Source organism: Trypanosoma brucei, chromosome 7 (assembly GCF_000002445.2).
Source record: "Trypanosoma brucei brucei TREU927 chromosome 7, complete sequence".
Taxonomy (NCBI): domain Eukaryota; phylum Euglenozoa; class Kinetoplastea; order Trypanosomatida; family Trypanosomatidae; genus Trypanosoma; species Trypanosoma brucei.
This window is the reverse complement of record NC_007280.1, coordinates 1435707-1459742: the sequence shown is the minus strand read 5'-3', so window position 1 is coordinate 1459742 and position 24036 is coordinate 1435707. Positions and strand designations below refer to the sequence as shown.

The 24036-nt window shown below is 41.9% G+C and overlaps 5 protein-coding genes across 5 annotated transcripts, besides 42 other annotated features; all 5 read right to left on the bottom strand.

Annotated features, from left to right (window-relative positions):
- Positions 1 to 24036: part of a sequence feature (sequence corresponds to BAC RPCI93-10C21) that runs on past both edges of the window.
- Positions 264 to 306: a sequence feature (AT_rich).
- Positions 1008 to 2630, bottom strand: Tb927.7.5420 (hypothetical protein, conserved; the record flags this gene model as incomplete). Its single annotated transcript, XM_841072.1, has 1 exon — positions 1008 to 2630. One exon carries the CDS (start codon positions 2628 to 2630, stop codon positions 1008 to 1010), a length of 1623 nt encoding a protein of 540 aa, XP_846165.1.
- Tb927.7.5410 (hypothetical protein, conserved) lies at positions 3657 to 6377 on the bottom strand (the record flags this gene model as incomplete). The annotated part of the gene is made up of 1 exon (XM_841071.1): positions 3657 to 6377. One exon carries the CDS (start codon positions 6375 to 6377, stop codon positions 3657 to 3659), a length of 2721 nt encoding a protein of 906 aa, XP_846164.1.
- Positions 6800 to 6842: a sequence feature (AT_rich).
- Positions 7548 to 9209, bottom strand: Tb927.7.5400 (hypothetical protein, conserved; the record flags this gene model as incomplete). The annotated part of the gene is made up of 1 exon (XM_841070.1): positions 7548 to 9209. The coding sequence occupies one exon, from the start codon at positions 9207 to 9209 to the stop codon at positions 7548 to 7550; it is 1662 nt and encodes a 553-aa protein (XP_846163.1).
- Tb927.7.5390 (hypothetical protein, conserved) lies at positions 9588 to 13811 on the bottom strand (the record flags this gene model as incomplete). The annotated part of the gene is made up of 1 exon (XM_841069.1): positions 9588 to 13811. One exon carries the CDS (start codon positions 13809 to 13811, stop codon positions 9588 to 9590), a length of 4224 nt encoding a protein of 1407 aa, XP_846162.1.
- Positions 13890 to 13944: a sequence feature (GA-rich).
- Positions 14034 to 14073: a sequence feature (CT-rich).
- Positions 14253 to 14309: a sequence feature (T-rich).
- Positions 14485 to 14505: a sequence feature (AT_rich).
- Positions 14610 to 14629: a microsatellite.
- Positions 14681 to 14711: a sequence feature (AT_rich).
- Positions 14798 to 14850: a sequence feature (A-rich).
- Positions 15068 to 15109: a sequence feature (AT_rich).
- Positions 15793 to 15830: a microsatellite.
- Positions 16038 to 16097: a microsatellite.
- Positions 16096 to 16162: a sequence feature (A-rich).
- Positions 16198 to 16283: a microsatellite.
- Positions 16295 to 16318: a sequence feature (AT_rich).
- Positions 16410 to 16488: a sequence feature (T-rich).
- Positions 16506 to 16713: a sequence feature (T-rich).
- Positions 16824 to 16845: a microsatellite.
- Positions 16968 to 17002: a sequence feature (AT_rich).
- Positions 17024 to 17113: a microsatellite.
- Positions 17369 to 17453: a sequence feature (AT_rich).
- Positions 17511 to 17534: a microsatellite.
- Positions 17703 to 17750: a microsatellite.
- Positions 17923 to 17946: a sequence feature (AT_rich).
- Positions 17966 to 18000: a microsatellite.
- Positions 18065 to 18106: a microsatellite.
- Positions 18188 to 18208: a sequence feature (AT_rich).
- Positions 18344 to 18473: a sequence feature (T-rich).
- Positions 18499 to 18546: a sequence feature (AT_rich).
- Positions 18624 to 18643: a microsatellite.
- Positions 18723 to 18873: a sequence feature (T-rich).
- Positions 19016 to 19071: a microsatellite.
- Positions 19147 to 19303: a sequence feature (T-rich).
- Positions 19399 to 19506: a microsatellite.
- Positions 19584 to 19711: a microsatellite.
- Positions 19850 to 19906: a microsatellite.
- Positions 19937 to 19998: a sequence feature (A-rich).
- Positions 20088 to 20109: a microsatellite.
- Positions 20295 to 20353: a sequence feature (CT-rich).
- Positions 20463 to 22262, bottom strand: Tb927.7.5380 (RNA-binding protein, putative; the record flags this gene model as incomplete). The annotated part of the gene is made up of 1 exon (XM_841068.1): positions 20463 to 22262. The coding sequence occupies one exon, from the start codon at positions 22260 to 22262 to the stop codon at positions 20463 to 20465; it is 1800 nt and encodes a 599-aa protein (XP_846161.1).
- Positions 22952 to 22972: a sequence feature (AT_rich).
- Positions 23148 to 23191: a microsatellite.

The following is a 24036-nucleotide window of genomic DNA, read 5'->3' as shown; positions in this document are numbered from 1 at the left end:
GAAGTAAGAAAATAATTGAAAGAACATGGTAAAGAGTAAAGAAGGCAAAGAATCCTCTGTACACACAACAAAACGTTCAGCATTGCGCACCCCGAGTAACATATAAACAATCGGCCGACTCATTTTATCCCATCGTAATCTCTGGAGTGACTTACCCCCTCCAAAGGACTAGAACAAGGTTGCGGGATAGTAAGAAAAGGTGTAGCAGTAAGCCAATACCACATCATATCTATTACGGTACCCTCGGTAATGAATGAGCAAAGAATAAAAAATAAATAATAATAATAATAACAGAAAATAATAAAACGTCTGAAAAGAAAATGATGAGGGAAATAATATCAAACAAAAGGAAAGGAAGCAGTTGACACGCGCATTGCGCAATACACCGCATTTCACCACCGCACTCACTCAGACTGTAGAGCCACTGACGGAAACGGGGAAATAGAAGGCACAAAGAAAATAGAAGCATAAGCAAGGCACAAGCGGAGACAACAGAAAAAAAAACGAATAACACGAAATACACGACAGTACTATGGAGGGTCAACTCCAAACTCATAGTTCAACCATGTCGCAGTGAAAAAGAGAGGGTGGAGCGTGACCACATCGTAAACAATGAGGCGATGCGAAGGTGCTCGCTGTGCAGCCTACGATACGTACGCAACGAAGTGGTCCAAATAGCGCCACTGTCACGCATGTCGTAGCGAATGCACTCAAAACAAAGTGGGGGAAACTTCACACGCACACATATGTATGTATATATATTTGACAAAACCGTAGGGTAAGGGTATAAACGCGAATATATGTAGAGGGGGGTAACAGTGGTAAAATACTCAATCCGATGATACAGTGAAGTAGCGAAGGATGTAAGGCAATGACCTAACACAGACGCTGTAGTAACTAATTGGTTCGATATGCGGATGTACTCATCTCCGCATTGGTCAAAGGCACGTCAGCAAGCAACACCAAACTACTCCCATTGGGTGAAGCCAAAAGATGGCGCGAACTCCCTACGTGTTAAACAAACCACCAGACGGCGGGTTCGAGTTGCGGAAACTTCCTTGTTGGTTGCGGTTTATTCCTCGGAAGTTCCCGCCACGTGCACCAACGTTTGCAAAGTTGCCCTGTTGGGCCATACCGACCGAAGAAAGGCTCACCTGCTCCGGGGCATTTCCCCTGTCGTAGCCAATGTCCCGAGGATGGTTTAAACCCAAGCGTGGATCACCGTGAGGAGGAGATTCACCATAGAGACTAGGCTCACGAAATACATCACTACGGTTGAAACAACCCTGATGGTTGGGGCTTGAGCCACGGAAGCTCCCAGGACGCTGTGTGGCGCTTAGCGGTGTTGGATTGACGTCGGAGGTTATATTTTGTCTGAAGCTTCCTTGGCGGTACAAGATAGGACCACCAAAGTTAGTCCGTAGTTCCATTTCGCCACTGTATGTTTGTATTTCGGGTGTTGTGCTGTGGTAGTTAAAATTTGGTTGTTGTCCAGGGGCATTCATTTGCAAATTTTCTTGTTGGGGGGATCCGTTAACACAGAATCCATTATTCACCTGGGGACAATTACCGTTTACATTTTCCGGACGACAAAGATTGTCACCCGACTTGCTACCTCGCCCCGAGTAGCTTTCGGATCTAACAGTTCCACCTAAATCACCAACCGACTCAACGACAGTTCTCTGTACATCTGATCCGTTGCGCCGGTTTTCCTCAACATCACCTGCCGGACGGTTCCGTGAAAGGAGCCACAAAATTAAGAAAGCGGCTACAATAATTAAAATTAAAACAATTAAAACCAATATACCAATAGTGACGTTGTGCCGATGATCAAAATGCGACTTGTCATCGCTACTTGCAACTGATAGGATAAAAGGAACGGAATAGCATGATGTGGAAGACACGACGGAGGACCTTCCACCCTCACACAGGACGTACTCGATCATTTTGCTCGAATCTCCAATGTATGCGCGGGATGTGTCCTCCAAGTCTGATCGAAGGCTCCTAAGCGCAGCAGTGCTTCCGTTCTTGCCACCACGCGAGACAACCCATGCGAGGAGACCCTCCTCACCAGCACTAGGGACCTCCAATTCATAGAGAATCGCCGGGTCATAGTCCATTGTCACAGGTCCGGTACAGTTCCCTTTCTCGCCCTCAGATGTATGAAATTGGTAAAATAACCTCCCCGCACTCCTGTTCCTTGTCACACACTTGGTCCCCCACCCTCGCGGATCGCGTTCCCCGCAGTATGGTGCTGTGTCCTCAACAGGGTACTTGGGTTCATCCAGTTTCGGTGACCACAAGAAGAAAAAAGAGTTACTGCTGCATCGCACGCTTAGGCCACCGCCAAGTACGGGTACATCAGATGGACCGCAGCGTTTCAGCAACTTCTTCACAGCAGTCGCCCCCTTTGCCGTCGTCGGCGTCGCAAGACGCATTTTAGCGCGCTCGCAGTGCCTCTCAGCTTGTTTGAAGAAGGGTGCATCTCCAGATTTCGATATTTTGAAGATCGCATGAACACTCTCGCCAGATGCGGTACTCGCCACAAACAACCACTGTAGAAAGTAGACAATAACAAACAAGTGTGCTGGAGCGACCCGCGTCTGTATGAGGTCTGTTGTTGTATACATACCTCAGGTGTTATTACTTAATTGCAACTGGAGTGTCACAGTGCCTCTTTCGTACACGTCAGCAAAAATAAACAGTGGGAAAGGTCAAAGAAAGAAGTAAACGAGTATCATCAAGAAGACATACATGGAGGGATGGCGGCACAATGCACGCAAGGCATCCTTATCCGTGACGACTGTAGCCGAAAAAGATAGCTACCACACTCGTTAGTGGTAACAAAGTATGGCTGCATCTCCACAAAAAAGGCAGAGAACACCCCAACTTCATAAAAAAAAATGCAACGGTAGTACAGGTAGTTCAGTTGGAAAAAAAAACGACAAAAAACCATAAAAGTGATTTTAAAAAAAAATTAATCTAAAGTTTTAAAAGATTGCCTCAGCCACAGTGCCATAACGGCAGTAAAGTTAAAAGAGCTCACACCATAATAAGGGACGAATAGATAAAAAATGGGAGCAGCAGTAACAAAACGACAAAAATAATACATCGTTCTTTAAAACAGCAACAGAAAATCTAAAAGGTGTGCATGAAGTCTAGAAAAAAACAAATTACTCACTATGATAAAAATACAAATCGTAATTCCGAAAAATACTGGAGAGTAAACGACCTTCCATTACCAGCCTCAATGACACCACACAAACGTGTGGGTTTTTGCGCGCCCCTTACCGCTACCCCAGCAGTGAAGCACACTCGACCTCTAATGACCATCAATCAGTTATAAAATAATGGAAAAGAAACGGTGAAAGTGTGTGTATGAGAGAGGGAAGGATAAAGAGCAGAACAAACAAGGCTCTCATCCATAACATGTACAGCAAGTAAAGGAAAAAAAGAAAGGCTAACATTGCTCATGTGACGGTTCCCGTTTACGCAAACCAATAAAACACAAGCGTGAAGAAACATTATCATATCCAGGACAGTTTCATGTTACAGCAAACGCACAGTGCACATATGCACAAAGATACACATACATTCGAACGTTAATCCCGTGACCATTTATGTGAGCAAAGGCCACACAGACTCACGAGCCGTTCCTACCTTCTCCCACCCCGCCCCCGGCGGTCCCTTCCATACACAAGCTCCACATTGATCCTCAGATCAGCCACAAATATTCTTTTGTTGTCGAGACGAAGAATGACAGATAAGGTACGATTACTGTGGAAAGTACACTTGGACAGGTGCAAGAAGCCACTGCAAAGAACGTTGCCGTTGCAGTAAAGAGAGACGCGTACCACACTGGTGTCCACAGTCTTCAGCTGCACAATTTCGTCATTGAAGTCAACCACATAGCACGGGGCGTCATCAACCATCTCACACACCACATCACCACTCCCTCCGGTACCGCTACGATGAGCGCTGAGTGTTGAGGAGACGGCAGTTTCATTTCCCAGCTGAAAAACGAGCGATACTTCAGGACGATCAACACAGGTGTTGGGACCCAACACACAGCCCACAGCGCCATCACCATTGCTGGTGACAAGGGGGTTCATTTGGTTGCCAGCACCCACAGGACGGGGAAGCTGAAAGTTGCAACGGCGCAGTTTAATACGAACACGTCTCTCAGTGGACGCTGCTATCCCACACACGCGGCTGTCAATTTCATGGAACCGTGCCTCGTAATCGCGTGGCTTGTTGAGGTTGTGGTGCAATGATTGTAGTGCAGACTTGAATTGCCCTTGCGATACACCAAAGAGTTTTGCTAACCACTGTAGAGCATCTTGAACGCGCTGATCCCGGATATGCTGCAATGACAGACAGTCGTTCAGAATGGAAATGAAATTCTGCGGGTTGCACCGTAGTGGAGAGAGTTGGATAAGATCGCGGCTAGACTTCAAGGCGCCGGAAACAACAGACCATGCGGCATCATCCAGAGTGTTCCGGCAGCACTGTTCAAGCAAATCAACAAATGAAAAACACGCCTGCTTACGGTCCTCGGCATCAACCTCGACAACCATCCGGAATATCTCACGCCGCTGCAGCGACACGGCTTGCTGCGGGTTATGGTGGAAGTGCGCGAGCGACGCGTTTAACAACCGTTTGCGCTCAGACACGAGCTTCAGCAGCCGACGGCGGGCGTGGCATAATGCTTCCCCGTTCCGAAGCTCTTGCTCGATCTCACTCACCTCCCAGTTCTCCACCATCGCCTCGTAGTTTTGACGGGCACGAGCACTCATCCCGTAACCAACAGGAATCACACGGCGGGCTGGTTTCGTACGGTGGACACTTTTCCTCTGCTGTTGCAAGCACTCTGCTGATGCCGCTAGCTGCTGCCCACTTGGTGATAATGCACCAGTGGAGAAAACATCACTGAAAGCAGTATCTAGCATTGATGGTAACCGCGAAGATTCTGGTGCAGGGATCAACTGGCCGCCATTGGGGCCACAGTGATTGCCATACAGTGTTGCAGGTAAAATACCATGAGTCGTCAATCCCTTGCCGCTGCGCAAAAACGACTCCAGCATTGTTACAGCGCGCTGGTCTGTAACAACCTTGGTGCGGTGACCCTCATTACCACATGCAGAATCCGGTATCGACGCAAATGAGGCTTGGGTACACTTATTCGGTGAAACAGATCCCGTGTCCCATGAAACCTCTTCGTTGGGCAAAACAACCATCGCTTCCTGGGGACCAGTGCTCCTCGATCCTCTCCTCCGCAGAAGCTCCAGTAGATCAGAGCTGTGTCTTGCTACATTAACAGCACTGCATCGTGCTTTCTTCACCGTAATCCTGCTTTTCTTCAACGCATCACGCAACGCCACCGAGCTACAAAGATTCTGTGGAGTGCAACGAAGTGCGTTAAGTCGCTGTTTCCGGGCATTAGATTCAGCGTCGCCAGCTACTCGCGCTTCGTCTACCATTTTGGCGGGCTTTCGAGCTCTGCGTCTCACACCGTCACCCATCAAACCACCGTCGTCGGAGCTCCCATCATCAGAATCGTTTACGACAATCATCACACCACCACCACCGGTACTGGAAGACACACGCTGAGCAAGACATTTGCTGAAGTGTCGCGCGCTTTCCTCCAACTGCCTCATTTTACCCTCAAACTGTTGTCGATCAAAGTACTGTGAAAATTGCGAAGTCTTCTGTACCGGCTGGAGAATACCCCTCAACATCTGTTTAGCATCTCGGTTTGCAAACATTTCGTTAGCCGCAACCCCCATTAGAGGGCCACTCACAGCTTCCTCAACGGATCGTACCTTCAGCGTCGTGGGTAAAAGCGATCCATACGACTGCGGATCGTACGTAATTCCAGCTTTTAGGTGCCCTGGATCCGTTGGTTGTACCTTCCCACCGTCAAGGAATGGGAATGTGGCTTCACTCATGGGAGTGGATGAAGTACCTTTGCAGCTTGTGGCAGCCAAAGATTGCTGTTGCGTGTCGCGCCCAACATCAGCCATGACACTGAAAGACGATTTCCTGTCCTTTATACTGTGGTTCACAGAACTCCTCATGAGACGGCGTGGCAGGAATTCTACCGAACTATCCACCACGTCCGCAACCAATCCTTTGGAATATTTCATTGCCCTGGTGTAAGCAGCATTTTTGCATGCCCACACTTCTTCAGCATGTGTCCCGCCGGCCCACTGGCTGCCAGCTTGCGAGCGCTCCATGGAAACAGTGTCGCTACTGCCCTCAACCTTGCCCACACCAAGTTTCGGGGGACACGTCAATGAAGGCAGGGAACATCCCGTTGACATGGTGCCAGCGGGATACAAACTCCCACTGCCAGAGGGAGATCGAGAGGCAGACATCGCATGAAGATGAATGGTCAGTGGTAAGAATTACAAATAAATGTTAAATCGAGTTTATCACTGAAGAGGGAGACTCGTGTGTTTAGCACGCCTATTGGCACCAGCACACGTCACACACGGATATCCACTTGAGTATAATCACACCTTACTATTATGGGAGAAGTAAGAAAATAATTGAAAGAACATGGTAAAGAGTAAAGAAGGCAAAGAATCCTCTGTACACACAACAAAACGTTCAGCATTGCGCACCCCGAGTAACATATAAACAATCGGCCGACTCATTTTATCCCATCGTAATCTCTGGAGTGACTTACCCCCTCCAAAGGACTAGAACAAGGTTGCGGGATAGTAAGAAAAGGTGTAGCAGTAAGCCAATACCACATCATATCTATTACGGTACCCTCGGTAATGAATGAGCAAAGAATAAAAAATAAATAATAATAATAATAACAGAAAATAATAAAACGTCTGAAAAGAAAATGATGAGGGAAATAATATCAAACAAAAGGAAAGGAAGCAGTTGACACGCGCATTGCGCAATACACCGCATTTCACCACCGCACTCACTCAGACTGTAGAGCCACTGACGGAAACGGGGAAATAGAAGGCACAAAGAAAATAGAAGCATAAGCAAGGCACAAGCGGAGACAACAGAGAAAAAAAAAAGAATAACACGAAATACACGACAGTACTATGGAGGGTCAACTCCAAACTCATAGTTCAACCATGTCGCAGTGAAAAAGAGAGGGTGGAGCGTGACCACATCGTAAACAATGAGGCGATGCGAAGGTGCTCGCTGTGCAGCCTACGATACGTACGCAACGAAGTGGTCCAAATAGCGTCACTGTCACGCATGTCGTAGCGAATGCACTCAAAACAAAGTGGGGGAAACTTCACACGCACACACATGTATATATATATATATTTGACAAAACCGTAGGGTAAGGGTATAAACGCGAATATATGTAGAGGGGAGTAACAGTGGTAAAATACTCAATCCGATGATACAGTGAAGTAGCGAAGGATGTAAGGCAATGACCTAACACAGACGCTGTAGTAACTAATTGGTTCGATATGCGGATGTACTCATCTCCGCATTGGTCAAAGGCACGTCAGCAAGCAACACCAAACTACTCCCATTGGGTGAAGCCAAAAGATGGCGCGAACTCCCTACGTGTTAAACAAACCACCAGACGGCGGGTTCGAGTTGCGGAAACTTCCTTGTTGGTTGCGGTTTATTCCTCGGAAGCTCCCGCCACGTGCACCAACGTTTGCAAAGTTGCCCTGTTGGGCCATACCGACCGAAGAAAGGCTCACCTGCTCTGGGGCATTTCCCCTGTCGTAGCCAATGTCCCGAAGAGGGTTTAAACCCAAGCGTGGATCACCGTGAGGAGGAGATTCACCATAGAGACTAGGATCGCGAAATATATCACTACGGTTAAAACTTCCTTGATGGTTGGGGCTTGAGCCACGGAAGCTCCCAGGACGCGATAAACCCCCAGTATAGGTATTCCCTGCTGGTACGGAGGTAATGTTGTTGAAGCTTCCTTGACGATGGATGATGGGGCCACGGAAGCTCCCGAGACGATGTAAGCTTGCGCTATAATTGCTTACTTGTGACGTAACTCTGTTTGTGTTGTAATTTTGTTGCGCTTGATTTACGTTTGTTGGTAAACTACTTCGCTGTTGTGTGTTTCTGCCGTTAAAGCTTCCTTGCCGAGGTACAGCGGCTACCCCATCGCTTTCATAGCGTTGCATGTTAATGCTCGCAGCATCTTGAAGCGGAGAAAGGATGTTACCCGGCTGGCTACCACGACGAGAATATTGAATCCCGCTGCTGCCTCCTGGTTGGCTCATTACATGCCAGCTGCTGTGAGACAAAGAGGTTCGTCGCCGTCCACTACCAGTGTTGTCTCCCCGATCAACATTCCCTGCGGTTACTTTTTTCGTAACTCCACCGACAATAGACAGGGTTACTACACATAACACAATCAATCCGATGAAGGAGAGGAAGACAATCACCAACCAATGAACACCCGTTCGACTTGAACCGCCAACATTTGGCACAGAAGCATAAGAAACGGAATAGCATGATGTGGAAGACACGACGGAGGACCTTCCACCCTCACACAGGACGTACTCGATCATTTTGCTCGAATCTCCAATGTATGCGCGGGATGTGTCCTCCAAGTCTGATCGAAGGCTCCTAAGCGCAGCAGTGCTTCCGTTCTTGCCACCACGCGAGACAACCCATGCGAGGAGACCCTCCTCACCAGCACTAGGGACCTCCAATTCATAGAGAATCGCCGGGTCATAGTCCATTGTCACAGGTCCGGTACAGTTCCCTTTCTCGCCCTCAGATGTATGAAATTGGTAAAATAACCTCCCCGCACTCCTGTTCCTTGTCACACACTTGGTCCCCCACCCTCGCGGATCGCGTTCCCCGCAGTATGGTGCTGTGTCCTCAACAGGGTACTTGGGTTCATCCAGTTTCGGTGACCACAAGAAGAAAAAAGAGTTACTGCTGCATCGCACGCTTAGGCCACCGCCAAGTACGGGTACATCAGATGGACCGCAGCGTTTCAGCAACTTCTTCACAGCAGTCGCCCCCTTTGCCGTCGTCGGCGTCGCAAGACGCATTTTAGCGCGCTCGCAGTGCCTCTCAGCTTGTTTGAAGAAGGGTGCATCTCCAGATTTCGATATTTTGAAGATCGCATGAACACTCTCGCCAGATGCGGTACTCGCCACAAACAACCACTGTAGAAAGTAGACAATAACAAACAAGTGTGCTGGAGCGACCCGCGTCTGTATGAGGTCTGTTGTTGTATACATACCTCAGGTGTTATTACTTAATTGCAACTGGAGTGTCACAGTGCCTCTTTCGTACACGTCAGCAAAAATAAACAGTGGGAAAGGTCAAAGAAAGAAGTAAACGAGTATCATCAAGAAGACATACATGGAGGGATGGCGGCACAATGCACGCAAGGCATCCTTATCCGTGACGACTGTAGCCGAAAAAGATAGCTACCACACTCGTTAGTGGTAACAAAGTATGGCTGCATCTCCACAAAAAAGGCAGAGAACACCCCAACTTCATAAAAAAAAATGCAACGGTAGTACAGGTAGTTCAAGTTGGAAAAAAAAACGACAAAAAACCATTAAAGTGTTGAAAAATAAAAAGAAATGAGGCAACTTGAAGGATAGTATTTTTCAACCAAACAATGTTTCTGATTTTGGCATTTTTTGATGGTCTAACGATTTAAAAGGGAGTGTGACCACCCGAAGTTCGTTACTGTCCTGCGTTGCGGTTTCCCATGACGCAGCTGATTGTGGTTGAAAAAACTCCCTGTATCCCTCATGGACGAGTTCCAAACGTACCGCTGATCTGCTTTTTTCATAACGAGCGACCGAGCCCCAGAAAAGAAAACTGTGCATCGTAATGTACCACCTGATGCAGCGGCAAAGCAGTTGTTGGAGGGGGTGTTGGCAACCATTAGTGTTATTAATGCCACTGCAAAAATTGTTGAAGCGATGTTGGGATTTAGTTTTCTGTGCCCTGTCCGGAGGCCACACCACCTCGTGTGCGCAGAGCAGTGCTCTTACACAGTTGAGATTGGGTGACCACTTCGTGGGTGGCATATTCGCAAGTAACCGATTAGAAAAGAAAGATGCCGATCGAGCACAGAAGTCGTTTCTGTCATGGCACTGTTTTTTTTCATCGGCGCTTGGACAACTCAAAGGGTGGAGCAGGCTGTCGGGTGGCACAAGAGGTAGTCGCTCAAGCAGTACAGGTAATGATGTCCCGATGGTAAACGCAGCCACAAGAGTAAAAAGTAGTGGTTCTACCAACACAGAACAGATAAAGTGAAGAGGAAAAAATATAATAAAAGTGGTTAAGTCAATGAAAAAAACGGTAGTATACGTTGTTGCGGATCCTACCATAGTATCGCAGCCACGCACCACTCGCCACGCGGTACCATGAAAGGCAACTCCAAATAAAAGCACAGGTAGTAGAAGCGACAAAGCAATACACCAATTGGTAAAATCACCATCCGGTAACGTATTTGGTACATGGGACTTAGTGCTCATCCAGTTCGTCGCTTCAAGACGATAATCTGGGGTACGAAGGGAAATTATGTTGCTTGTGACGAGCTGTACAGCTGTTATGATGTTCACAAGTGCCATACCGCGAAGACAGAAGTTTATTCTGTTAAGAGCAGTGTTCACAAGAGATTGCTCCTCAAGCAAAGAGCGAAGGAACCTGTTCACGAGTGCACATCGCCGTTTCCATTTAGATTGACGTCCCGCAAGAATGGGAACAACAACGGCAGCGGTAATCGCGTATACAAGAAGAAACGCAGAAAGGTAAATAAGAGGAGAAAAAAATAACTTAAACGACCAGCGTCTTCTTGCACCATGCGTCGGTGTGCCATCAATCGCTGTTTCGTTAGAAGTCTGGAATGAAGGTGGCGGGGAATCACTGACATCTACCGCGGTTCTTAAAACATTATCAAAAAAATAGAGGCCGAGTGAAGCTATCCAAAAAAACACACAGACAACAGAGGCAAATACTTGCAACCAGTGTGCAACACTGTCGCATTGCGCAACCTTGTAGCGCACAGTACACATCCCACGGTACTGATGCGAGTAAGTAATACCTGCAATATTCTTGTGCCGACTGCGTTGAGGCGTTTCCTTAAGCTGGTCCCTCAGCTGCTTTCTGTTACCGCTGGAATGTATCATGTGGAAAACACGGTGCAACTCCGCTGAGTGAGGGTACTCCTGAACCGCCTCGTTGATGCATTGTTTCGCCTGAACAATGTGAAGACTCGCAAATAACGATGCAGCAGCATGAACAGCTACCACCGCATTATTAGGAAAAGCAGCCAGCATCTCCGCCGCGAGTTGTGGTGTCGTGGGATCGAAGGCAGCGGCTGCAATCCGCAGCCTGCACACAGCCGCAGAAACCTTGAGGTAACCGTAGTTTTGCAGGAAAACCGCAGCCCACCGGGGCAGTTGCTTGTGCGCAAGCCAAAATACTTCATGCGCCACCACTGGTTTTGTGGTCGAGATGATGGGAAATAAATGAAACAACAGTGGATCTTCCGTTGCATTGGTTTTGTGGCCGCCACTACCAGCCAACTTCTCACGTTGGTCATCCTTATCAGTCGGTCCATTCCTATGGAATAATGAAGCAGAATCTTCAAATGCTTCTCTGCAACGAAGGCAAACAAGCTCTTCACATGAACCCAAAGCAGTTGTGATGTCTGCACGATTTGGGACCTCAACCTCAGTGCCGTCGCTACTGACGCTGCCGCTGCTCGGCGATCTGGATGAAGAAGTTTGGTGATCACCCGCTAAACAGGTAGCTGTTACGCGTAGAATATCCTCCTGCAACTCGCACACCGTCGTAATTGCCTCGAGCAGAGCGCGGTGTGGAGAGCATTCCGTGAAACTTAATTCGAGAGTTCCAGATAGTCCTCGTGCACGGTCAACAAGGATCTCACAAAGATGTAAAACTTCCCACTGCAGAGAAAGTCGTCGTTCTCCTTCCTCACAGCACATATCATCTTCTGTAGAATTATAGCCCTTGGTGTTTCTGTTACCCCCCTTGTCGACAGATGGCCGCTGAAGTTCCTGTTGCTTATACCAAATCCGCTGCATCAACAATGGCACCTGCACAGGAAGGGGCCAACAATCCACAAGTTGAATAAAATCATCCAAGCACATCGGTGAAGTCGTTGGGCAGAAGGGAACACAAGAGAGGATGGGTGAGTGCAACCCACCAGCGGTTAGCGTTGGGCACACGGCCAGGAAAACTGACTCCCCTGTAGTAAGTGGATGGGGCCAATTCCAAAGCATGTGCAAAACGGTTGGACTGTCGACAAGTGCTGCACAGTTGACAAGTAGCACTTGACGAAGCCACTGAATTGGACACATGTATTCGGCAGTGCGGTGCTCCCATGCGGAGAACGGTCCTTTTGGCACCTCATCGGAAGCGCTATTGTCAAACAGGCTGTCCAGAGTATTTACTATCAAGATGCGGGATTCGACCATCTCACCAGCATCAGTATGTTTTTTAGCGCGAAGCCACACTTCCAGAAGAGAGACAAATAACGAGACCCGGCAAGTGCCGAACTGCCGAGACGTGGCGCTTCCACTTGGGAGGTTATCACTATTCCCGCTGGAGCGCCGGTGGTTTACGTGCTTTGTTTGCCGGGATGCAACACCATCACCTCTGCAGAATGTCGTTTTGTCCTCTCCACGACGCTCACCTGCCTCACTGCAATCAGGCCAATCGCTAAACAACACAAAGCGGAAATTCTCCCGCACATCCAAGAGCAAAGACGGGGAATGTGGAAAATACAATTGGCTGGCGATGCTATCATTGCATGCAAAACTGTCGTCATCGGAGGAATTGTAATGAGAGTTTACGTGCTCGAGCTTATATTCCATCTCACGTCGCGAGTCGTGGTTCGCCAAGTTTGTCGTTGCTGCAACAGCAAAAGCATGAATAAACCGCAAAACATGTCGTGCAATCCACAGCATAGTGCATTTGTCTTCGCCAAACGTCGCAGCATGCAATGCTTGCGTAGCGCCATCCAATGCACGGTGCAAATCCCGCCTTATCCACGCTGAATAGACATCCATGAAAGAAAGTAGACGCCACGCACCATGGTGAGGAAATGAAGTGGAGAAGAGCCGTGTAATATTATGCCGGATCTTTTTCATTAGAAGCGGCTGCTGCGTATGTGGAAGATTTTCACGTGATGTTGGCCCACACGTACACGTACCCGGCATATCATCGTAAGATGCCACTACAGCTTCAAGTTCATCATTCTCAGTTCCTTCTAACGACAGTAACTCGCCGAAAAATAGCTTTGCCCACGGACTGCAGAAGTCGTCCTTTGAGCCCTCGCTACATTGAGCGCTGGTCAAATAGTACACAACGTACAATAAAGGGCAAGGCAATACAGAAACAGGCCATCCGGTGTAATCGCCGGATTCATTCAATTCGATGGAATTATTTAGCGAGGAAGCGGTTCCGACTAATTCTCGCAGCACCCGTAACATTGTAACTCCACCCCTCCGTTCACATTGTGCACTGGATGGCAAATAACATGTTAAGGTGTTCGGTGCTACAAAAGGAGAGCGCAATGCAGCTGTTGCCATCCTTCGCTCACAAACAATGTGCACAAGTCGCTCGAGGGTTTCCTTCGCCTCAACTCCGTTACCGTCATAAACCAGTTGCCGTAACGACTTACGTATGCCACGCAGTACATATCGGCTGTCATCACACACTTCAAGATCTAATTTATCGTTTTCGCTGAAACATCCAACGAAAGTGCCGAGCAGAAGTGATGCTTCACTCCTTTCGGCTGCAGTACACATTGGAATGAGTTTTAAATATGTTACATCCTCCGTTCTCTCCATCCGCTCTTCCTCACCTGAAAAGAAATCAAGTGCAGAAATACAGTCTGTCGTAGTCGTTGGAGGCTGTGAGAAAAATCTTTCTCCCCCCTCCTCTCCTCTCCTCCCAGTTTCCTTTTCGTCCCTCTCCTTTCCTTCTACCCTTTTTCTTCAGCTTGTTTTATTATGTGCTTGTATTAATCACAAAAAGGCAAAGGGTTACACGGAGGCCCTTCATGAATAGGAAAAAAAAGAAAGAAAGAAGAAAGTGGAAAGGAAAGAAAAACTATTGATGAAACGGTAGACACAGAAGAAACAACGGGATTAAAAAGCAGATCATTTTTATCATCATTTTGATGCCAGATCGCATTACCAAATTGCGTGTACAAAAAAATCACTTTTTGAAAGTGGTCAGTCTGGAAACAGACACATACTCACGCACGCAGAAAGAGAAAAGGTTTTTTTAAAAAAAAAGGAAAACAAACAAAATAATAAAATAATAAAAGATAAAAATAATCAAAAGTCAAGATTTATAACAGTCGCTCAAACATTGAAGACAGTTAGGGAAAAAAAATAACAACAGTCAGTTAAAACAAAACCCCCATTAAAAATGATGAGAGACCAAAATAAAAATAAGGAAAAAATAATAGAAAAGGAACAGTGAAGCAACTTCCCTCCCTCCAAGGCTCACAACAAGTAAATAAAAAATTTTTTTAAAGCATGCACAAAAGGACACGTCGAAGACAAAGTGACAGTTGTGCGTTGCTCCCCCGAAACACAAAAGCATAAACACTAACGACAAAAAGCGGTGGAAACCGGGAAAATAATAATAATAATAATAAACAGCCCCCCGAACTCCCCGTGCGCAACTTAGGCCGGAAACAGACGCGTACAAATAAATAACAAAAAATAAAAATAAAAAAACAAAACAAAAAAAGAGTCGTTTTCCCTTTGCAAGCACCTTCTCCCCCCTAATTTTATTTTCCTGTTTTTATCCCAGTAGAGAGCCATTTTCTCTTTCATTTTCTTTTTTTCATTTCCCTCCCCCTTCTTCTCCTTTCTTCCATATGAAATGTATCAAACAGAGGTCTACAAGTACAGTCATACATATATACCAATGCTAATCAAATTAATATAAGTGAATATAAATATAAGTGATCAAAAAAGTGTGTATACGTGAATGTATAGGCGTATGAATATGTAAATATATATAATTGTAAATACTTATATGTGCATTACGTATAATCGTTTTCCCCTTATAAGAAATTTAAATACCAAACATATATATAATATAATATTAATATATATATTAATATTATTTACTTATACACAAAAGGTTTTTCAGACGTAACAAACCTATTTAACTCCATATCTCTCTCTTTTCTTCTTTCCCCATTTTTTTTTATATTTCTCCGGCTCGAATCCCTTTTATCATTTAGTTATGAAAAATATATATGTTAAATTTTCTTCCTTTTCCCCTTCAGTGGAAGAAAAAAAGTGAGTAGCTCCTTTCCGCATTTCCCACAACATCAGTAAAATATAAACAAATAAAATTAAGAAATAAGAAGAAAAAAAAATTAAGAACAGACGTTAATAAAACACACAAAAAAGAAGAGAGTAAATGAGAAAGCTTTTTATCTTCGTACATCTAGTTTTTTTTCCCCTCTCTACACCCATGCCTTGTTTTCTTCAAGGCAGAAGGTCTACAATACAAAAACAAAAACGATAATAGTAATTTAATAAAAGGCCTCCCGTAGTTATATATGTATATATATATATTTCATTATTACCATCTTTATTGATGGTAAATGTCGGGGTTGAAATGGTCAAAAAAGCCTAATATAAAATACGAAGCAGCATAGTAGGCATTTTTCTTTCTTTTTAAAAAAAGCGGAAAAAAAAAGACAGTTACGAAATATAAAAGAAAAAAATACATCAATACTGAAAAATATATAGTTATATAAATGTGGGAAGATGCGTTGGTAAGAATGATTTGAATGATTTTTTAATTATTTAATCAATTAATTAGTCTATTAATCAATTTGAACGAGTTTCACTACACGTGCAAAGTGTGATTGATAAACTCTTCTTTACGTATTTGTTCCGGCCGTTGTTGTTTTTCCCCCTTTTTAAATAGCTACCGATATTTGACTTTCATTTTGTTCACGGGTTCGCTTAACATACTGGAAAATATTCATTGTTTTATATTTCCAAGTGACTTTTCTACGGGTTTTTAGCCTCATATCTCCCTTATTTTCTATTCATTATATATTTTATTGTCATCAATATTGTATTATTATTATTATTATTTCTTTTCTTTTTTTCTTTTCTACTCTTTTTCGTTTTGACTCTTTTGTTTCTATTGTTTCTTTTTCCATCTCTCACGTTTCAACCCCAATTGTAGCTGGAAAATAACAACGATAATAATAATAATAATACAATCCTCATTATCATAGTTACCAACAATAATAAAAGTAGTATTAACAATAATAACAACGACCTCCTCCAAAATTATTTTTTTTTTTAAAAAAGACATAAATAATAGGAACAACATATAAAAAAAAGACAGAAATGGTAAATTGAAAGGAGAGGACAGAAAAACAGTCATCACAACATGATGATAATAATAATAAAATAAAAATAAAAAACAAAAAGAAACAAAAGAAAAAGAAAATAGTAAAACAATAAAATAAAATAAAATCGACAGATTTGATACGCATATAAATGTACATCATAATAAAAGTGGGGTGAAAATATAGAAAAGGAAAAAAGGGAATAAATATAACAATTACGAATGAAAAAGATAAAGAAAAAAGAAAAGAAATATATAAACAAAATAAATGATGAAGCGAATCCCGAAGAAAATGCGGAAAAAAAACAGATAAAAGGGAAGAGGGAGGAAATATAAATAAACAAATAACAAAAATTATTACACCGATCCTTTATCTATTTATCCCTTTCGTTTTTCTTTTTTTTCTTTTCATTTTCTTATAAACACGCAACAGCTTTAGCTCAGAAGGACACTTAAGATTTTTAATATATATATATATATATATATTAATTTATTTATTTTTACTTCTTTTAAATACATACAAAACGAAGAAAATGTAAAACAAATAAAAAGTTGAATATAAATCTCCCCTTCTCTACAGCCACGTCAAAACACAAACACACACGATCATATAATAACAATATATATTTATTTATAAATAAATGAAACCCTGATATGATATGACACAATAGCAATAATAATAATGATAATATTTATTATTATTATTATTATCATCGTAACAACAACATATTTTTATTATTACCATCATTATCATAGCTGTTGTGTCCTCAATTGGTTAAAATATATACCAACAAAAGTAATGAAATACAAGAGACGGATTTTTTAAAAAAAAACAAAAGGCTAATAAGATCCACCTATATCGCACGCATTTATATATTAATGTTGTATATTCCCTCTTTTTCTTTTTTTTTTGTGGGGGGGGGGGATTTAGTTAAATAAACGGGAACAAGTTTAACTGACTGGAACGAAAATGGAAGTAAAGAAAATTTAATACATAAAAAAGAGATACATAAATATTTATTTATATATTTAATGGAAGAATAACAATTAATAAAAAAAGATAGTAAATATATATATTTTTATTAAAAAAAATAGAGGAGGAGGAGCAGGTGGTGGAAGAGAAGAAAAAGACATATAAATAACTAAATAAAAATTAATTAATTAATTAATTAATTTTAAAAAGGGGGAGGTTAAAAAAAAAAAGATAAGAAAGAAAGAAAGGTGCCTCCCCCTAACCATAACCATAACACACAGACAGACAGAGAGAGAGAAAGGCACAGGCACACAATTTTAATAGTGATGAAATCATGACAATAGAATAAATGATATAAGCACATCAGGAAATGCATATATAAATACATACATGTAAAAAAATATATATTTATTTATATCAATTGCATATATTTGTTCACAATCATGCGACAAAAAAAATTTAAGCTCCTCTTGAACCAAGAGACGTAAAATCACAACAACAAATAAAAATAACAACATTTATTACTATTATTGTAATAAACTTTTAGCAGAAAGTGTGGTAGCCGCAGTAAACAAATAATGGAGTTGATCAAAATAATAATAATATAATAATATGATTACAAATAAAGGTATTAAAGAAAGAAAGAAAGAATGGAAGGAAGGAAGGAATATGAAAAACACAAAAATTATGAAGAAAATTTTAAAATAACACAATAAATAAGGAGAAATAACAAATAAAATAATAATAATAACAACAAATAATAACAGTAATAATTTAAGAATTTAATAATCAATACAAATTGGAAAAATAGGAAAAATAAAACCGAAAGGAATATATAAACTTTGATCCTTCAGCTTTTTATTTTAAAAAAAATTTCTACTTATGTGGTTGTTGAAGAGAAAGCAGAGTGATGAGTTGAAGGGGGAAGAGGGGGGAAAAAAAAGAAAAGAAAAGAAAGAGGGAGGACTTCCTTTTTTTCCTCTCTGATTTTTATTTATTTTGTTACGAAGTAAATAAAAATTAAAAAAAATAATAACAATGAAAAACAGAAGGAAATAATAATGATAATAATAAACGTTAAACTCAAAAAGGAAAATAGACAATTCAGGTGGAAAGAAATAAAAATTAAAAACAAAAAAAAGGACCACTGCGAAGGTTTCTACCCCTTTAAAAAGTTATTTAAATTAAAATAATTAATTATTATTTTTTTTAAAGAAGAAAGGAAGGGATAAAAAAGGTAAGCGGACAAAAAAAAGTTGAATGAAGGAGAAATATATGGAGAGAAAAAAAAATATATATATATATATATATTTTAAGTATATGATTTCAAACACAACGATTACTGACGTGTATTTTGTGGTGAGAAGAAATTAGTGAGGAAGAGGGGGGGAAATAAAAAAAAAAATGAGGACAAAATAAATAAATAAAAGTTGCAGTAAAGAAGTGAGAATAAAAATAAAACAAAAAGGAAAATGAAGGGTTTGAAACAGGAAGATCTAAAAAAAAAAAAAGAAGGAACAATTAAAAAAAAGAATCAAAATGTGTGGAACGAGACTTTGTTTCGGATTGTTTCCCTTTCTTCTTTGTTTTCATAAAATTTATTATTTAACGCAAAGGCGATAAACAAACAAATAAAAAGTGATACATAAACTAGAAATTGAACAGAAAAATTCTTTTTTTGAAAATAATAAAAGATAACAATAACAATAGTAGGAGGAATAGTAATAGCAATAGCAATATATATTGCGATACAACCACATGAAAGAAAGAGTCGGGTAATATACGAAATAGAGGGACATGGCGAAAGTATTTTTAATATAATAAAATAAATTAGAAAAGAAAATGCAGTAAAATAAAAAAAAGAAGGGATGGAGGAGAAATAAGAGGAAAACAAACAAAAAAAGGAGCAGGACATAAAATAATAAATAAAATAATGTCAAGTGGAGTAAAAAAAAGAAAAAGAAAAAAGAAAACAACGGCAACCCATCGGGGAATAAAAACAGGAAGAAGATAGGTACCAGATTGCACATTTGACAATAACAATAATAAAAGAAAGAAGGGAAGCCATACACACACACACACACATACACATACACATACACACAAATATACATATATATATATATATATATATATATATATATATTTAAACACATAAAAGTACACATGTAAATGGAGACAGGCAAACGGACACTCGGGGACATGTGCGCGCAGGTAAGTCAATGAACAAACAATAAAATAAAATAATTAAATATGTGTATATATATATATTTATTTATATAAGCGGAACATACAAATATGTAAAACATCCAAATAAATATGTATATATATACATAAATATACACATATACATATATACATATATACATATTTATATATTGCAACGGAAGGACTAATGCATTGTCATTTTTTTTCCGACACACGCGATCGCACCCGCTTATTAATCCACAGCACACGGCAACTGATTGATAAAAACCAAATATGCCGCTCCTTTCTTCTTTTTTTTTCCGTGTAATCTATATATATATATATATGTATGTATGTATATATGTATGTGTGTGTGTGTGTGTGTGTTAGTTCTTCTCCTCTTCCTCTCGAGCAGTATTTCTTTTTTTCTTTTTTTGTCCCTTTTCCATCTTTTTTTGTTTTCTTTTCTTTTGTTTTTTAAAAGTAAAGAAAACCCTTCCATTTGTTCCCCCACACCTCCATTATATCTCCCCCCCCTCCTTCCTTAATCTTCCACATTCTTATCTGCTTCCTTTCCTTTCCTTTCCTTTTTTCTGTTTTCTATTGAGGGATCCCGCATATTTCCCCTCCCTTTTTTTTTATCTCACCCTTCCGCTGAAACGGTTTCGGTTGTCATAAACACAGGAATACAAAAGGCGATACAACGGAAATAAAGACAAATAATAACAACAATTGTCATTATTAAGAGCAAATGGTCTTTTTTTTTTTAAACATAAAAGAAAGAGCCGAAACAGAAACAGAAACGGGGAAAAAAAGGAAAAAAAGAAAAAAAGAGGCGGAGCTGAGAGGAAAATACCGAAGATAGTAAGCAAAGGCACTGATGTGAAAAACAAAAACAAAACGAAATATAATATAATAAAAGGAATCAAAAGGAACGGTGGCTTTACGTAAGTGCAGCAAATGTCCCGCCGTCGCCGTTGCTAAAACCCGATACAATTCGAGTTTGATGATACGGTACGGCAATAAGGCATTGCAATCCCGCAATATTACACCCAAAACTTTGCATGCCATGCGGTGGTTCCGTCATTTCTGTCATGACGCCAGATGGTACCATAGGAGATACAACAGGTGAGAGGCCGAGTAATGGTGAGACACCGCCCGCAACAAGTAACGGTGATTGCGAATAAACAGCCGTGTGACAATTTTGTGGAACTGTAACGGTTGACCACTTGTTAGAGCCAACTGCCGACTGAAGTAACATTGATGGACTTTCCTGTGCGTCTACCATTCGGACAAGTAACGGTGCTGTGTTTTTCAAAAAGTCATTTCCAGACGGCCGTACAGGTGGTGAAGGCGCCGCTCCAGTTGCAACTCCCGGACCTCGTTTATCTCTCGCGAAACGGCATGTAAGTGTCCGACCCTCAACGGTCGCACCATTTAAACGCTCAACGCAAAGAGCTGCAGCCTCCTCTCGCTCAAACAGAACAAAACCATGGCCGCACGATAGGCTTGTCGTGGCATCCCGAACAACTTTAGCCAGCTCTACTTTTCCAAAAGTGCCGCAAAGGCTGCGTAATTTATCCGTGTTCCACTGCAGTGGCAGACCTTGAATGAATATGTTGTGGCTCCGTTGCACCATTGGGCGACTGCGGTCTCCGAAACATGCAACATGGGCGCCTTTCAGTAACTCCATATTGGGAAGTGAGTTACCTCCCTGCTGTTGGTCGGGTTGGGTTTTTACATCCGTCAGTTTGTCTTTTGAGAGGGACGGTGTTGTGGAATTGGGGGAGCGACCGAATTCCTGCCATGGGATACGATCAGAGTGGGCAAACGACGGCATGGCTTTCTCGTGAGCGAAGCGGCATGACAACATCCGTCCATCCACTTTGCAACTGTTCAGTGTGCGCACACATAGAGCTGCCTGTTCATCCGTCTCAAACATGACGAAGCCATAACCCCGCGACTCATTTGTGTTGCTGTCGTGCATAACTTTAGCACTGACAATATTACCGAAGGTGGCGCAGACGCTGCGGAGTTTCTCCGTATTCCAATGGGTCGGAAGTTCACTCACGTATACATTTTTTCGCGTGGCTAATCGCCCAGTCGGATGAGTGGAGAGCGAGGGAGAGATAGAGGAAAAACTTCCATTGGGAAGCTGCGCCCCGGATGTTGAGCTGCTCAGTGGAGTGCGGCTGCTGGGGTTCGGAGATAAATTTTCCACGCAACCGTTTTCATCGGACAAGGGGCTATAGGTAACACTGGAGGCAAATGGGTTGAAAGACAACACATCTCCTCCGTCATGTGGTAAAGGTATGGGGCCGAGAACTTCTGAGGAATCACGTGCACTGACAGATGTGGTGCTTCGGCAAGTGCTAACGATCTTGCTGTCTATTTGTTCCTCATTGTCCGTATCCACATCATCAAGGAGGTTGCGCTGCATTTCCAAAAAGTAGCGGCGTCGCATCTCTTCCGCGCCCTCTTCCACCAGTGCATTTCCATGAACACATCCATAACCGTAATCGCAACAATCCAACACCTCATCAACTGTGCTGCAGTTGCTGTTTTTATCTTCTGAGCTGTGTTTATTGCTGTTTTGGATTTTGGTGTTTAGCATATCCGTAAAGGTCATTTTGGGAGGCGGATGATTCAAACTTGTCTGACAATCCGACGTGGTGTTTTCCTCCGTGGATGTGGTGCGTGGCATGTTGGAACCTCCAGTTGGCGTAAAAGAAAATAAGCTCATTCTTCTCGGCAGTTACTCAAGGCGAAATAGAGCGCAACCAACTAACAAACAATTCAACAACGAAGATTTCTTTTATTATTTTTTTTTGGGGGGTGGTAGGAAATGCGGGTATTGTTCACTTCCCTTATCTTTCCGTTTAGTTGTTTTCGTTTGCTGTTCCTTTCTTCTCTCCTTGCCTGTTGAATTGAAGAATTCCTTTTGCCTAAAGCCACTTGTTAAATCGTATGTACTTCCAGGGCACTTTCGCTTTCAGATTCACTTTCTTCGTTGACTCCGCTCCGTTTCGATGCACGCACCCGTCCGTTTATTTCGGTTCTCCTTTCAGTGGGCTACGACAAAAAAAAAAGGATACACACAGGAGAGGGGGAAAAAATGCCGACTGACTGACTGACCTGTTGTGATGTGATGTAATGTTGCTATTCACGGTACTTGCCTACTTGACTTTGCTGTTTTTTTTTGTCGTTCTTTGGATCCTTTTAGCAGTTTCTGGTGCTTTTCTTTTCTTTCTCCTTTTTCTCTACCTTCCTCTGCTTGTATCGTTGATTAATGATGACGACTGATTTGGCAATCCTCCCTTTTCTTTTTTGTTTTGTTGTTGTTTCGTTCCCACAACTTTTTCTCCTTGCCTAATGTGTGCAGAGATGCTCAGCAGAAGTTCAATCTTTCTCCTTGTGGAAACGACATGTCGGTTATTTTATTTTTAAAAAAAAGAAGGGGGAAAAAAGGAAATAAGGGAAAAAGGAGTAGGGAGTAAAGAGAAAGGGTAATTGAAAAAAAAAAAATTAAGTCAAACAAAACAGAGTAACGTAAGCAACATCACCGCTGCCGTCATTACGACCCTCAACGAACAAACAAACAAACAATAACACACACACACACACTCGCATATAAATAAATAAATAAATATATATATATATATATACGTATATTTTAGATTTTAAAAAAAAATGAATTTAATCCACATGTGCACAAATTCGTACATCTGCCAAAAAAAAAAAAAAAAACATTTGCATCTTCTTTTTACTCCCACACATCTTTTATCGTCTCATCGGTTTAATCGGAAAAAAAACCCTTGCATGACCGCAACGAATTCGAACCGGCTCCATCACCCTCACGGTAGCGACGGATTTTCCTTTTTAACTTAAGATAATAAAGAAGAAGAAGAAAAAAAGAGAAGTCTGATAATTTTTTTAGATGTTCATTCGATCGGCAGAATAAAGAAAGAGGAGATAAACAAACAACAAAAAAAACAAATCCAACAAATGAACCAGAGGGAAAAAATGAAAAATATTACTGAATAACACAGTAAGGTCTTTTAAAACACCTCAATAAATCAATAAACCGTACGTAAAACTCATATGCTGCAAAAAAAAAAAACTCAACGTCTACGTGTGGCCATTACAGTCGACAAAACTACGGGTCAATCACGGCGGCAAAAACGAAAATAAAAAAAACAGAGAATTCGTCTATGGTTTTATTGTGTAACAAACACAAAATATATGACTAAAAAACTTTATTTCGTTTCTCTCACACCTTCTATGGATCCGTGAGCCAAATTTTCAAAAGCCTTGACTTGACATAAAAGCAAAATTAAACATAAAATACACGCTGGAAGGACTTATCAAGTGGATCACTGACAAGTTTGCTCCTGCACGCAACTTTTCCTGCATTTTCCCCCTTCCATTTCCACTACTATTTCCACTTTCACTTCCTTCCACTCTCCCTTATTTTTGAGATGTCATTCCTTTTTTTTTTATGGGAGTGGGGGGTCCCG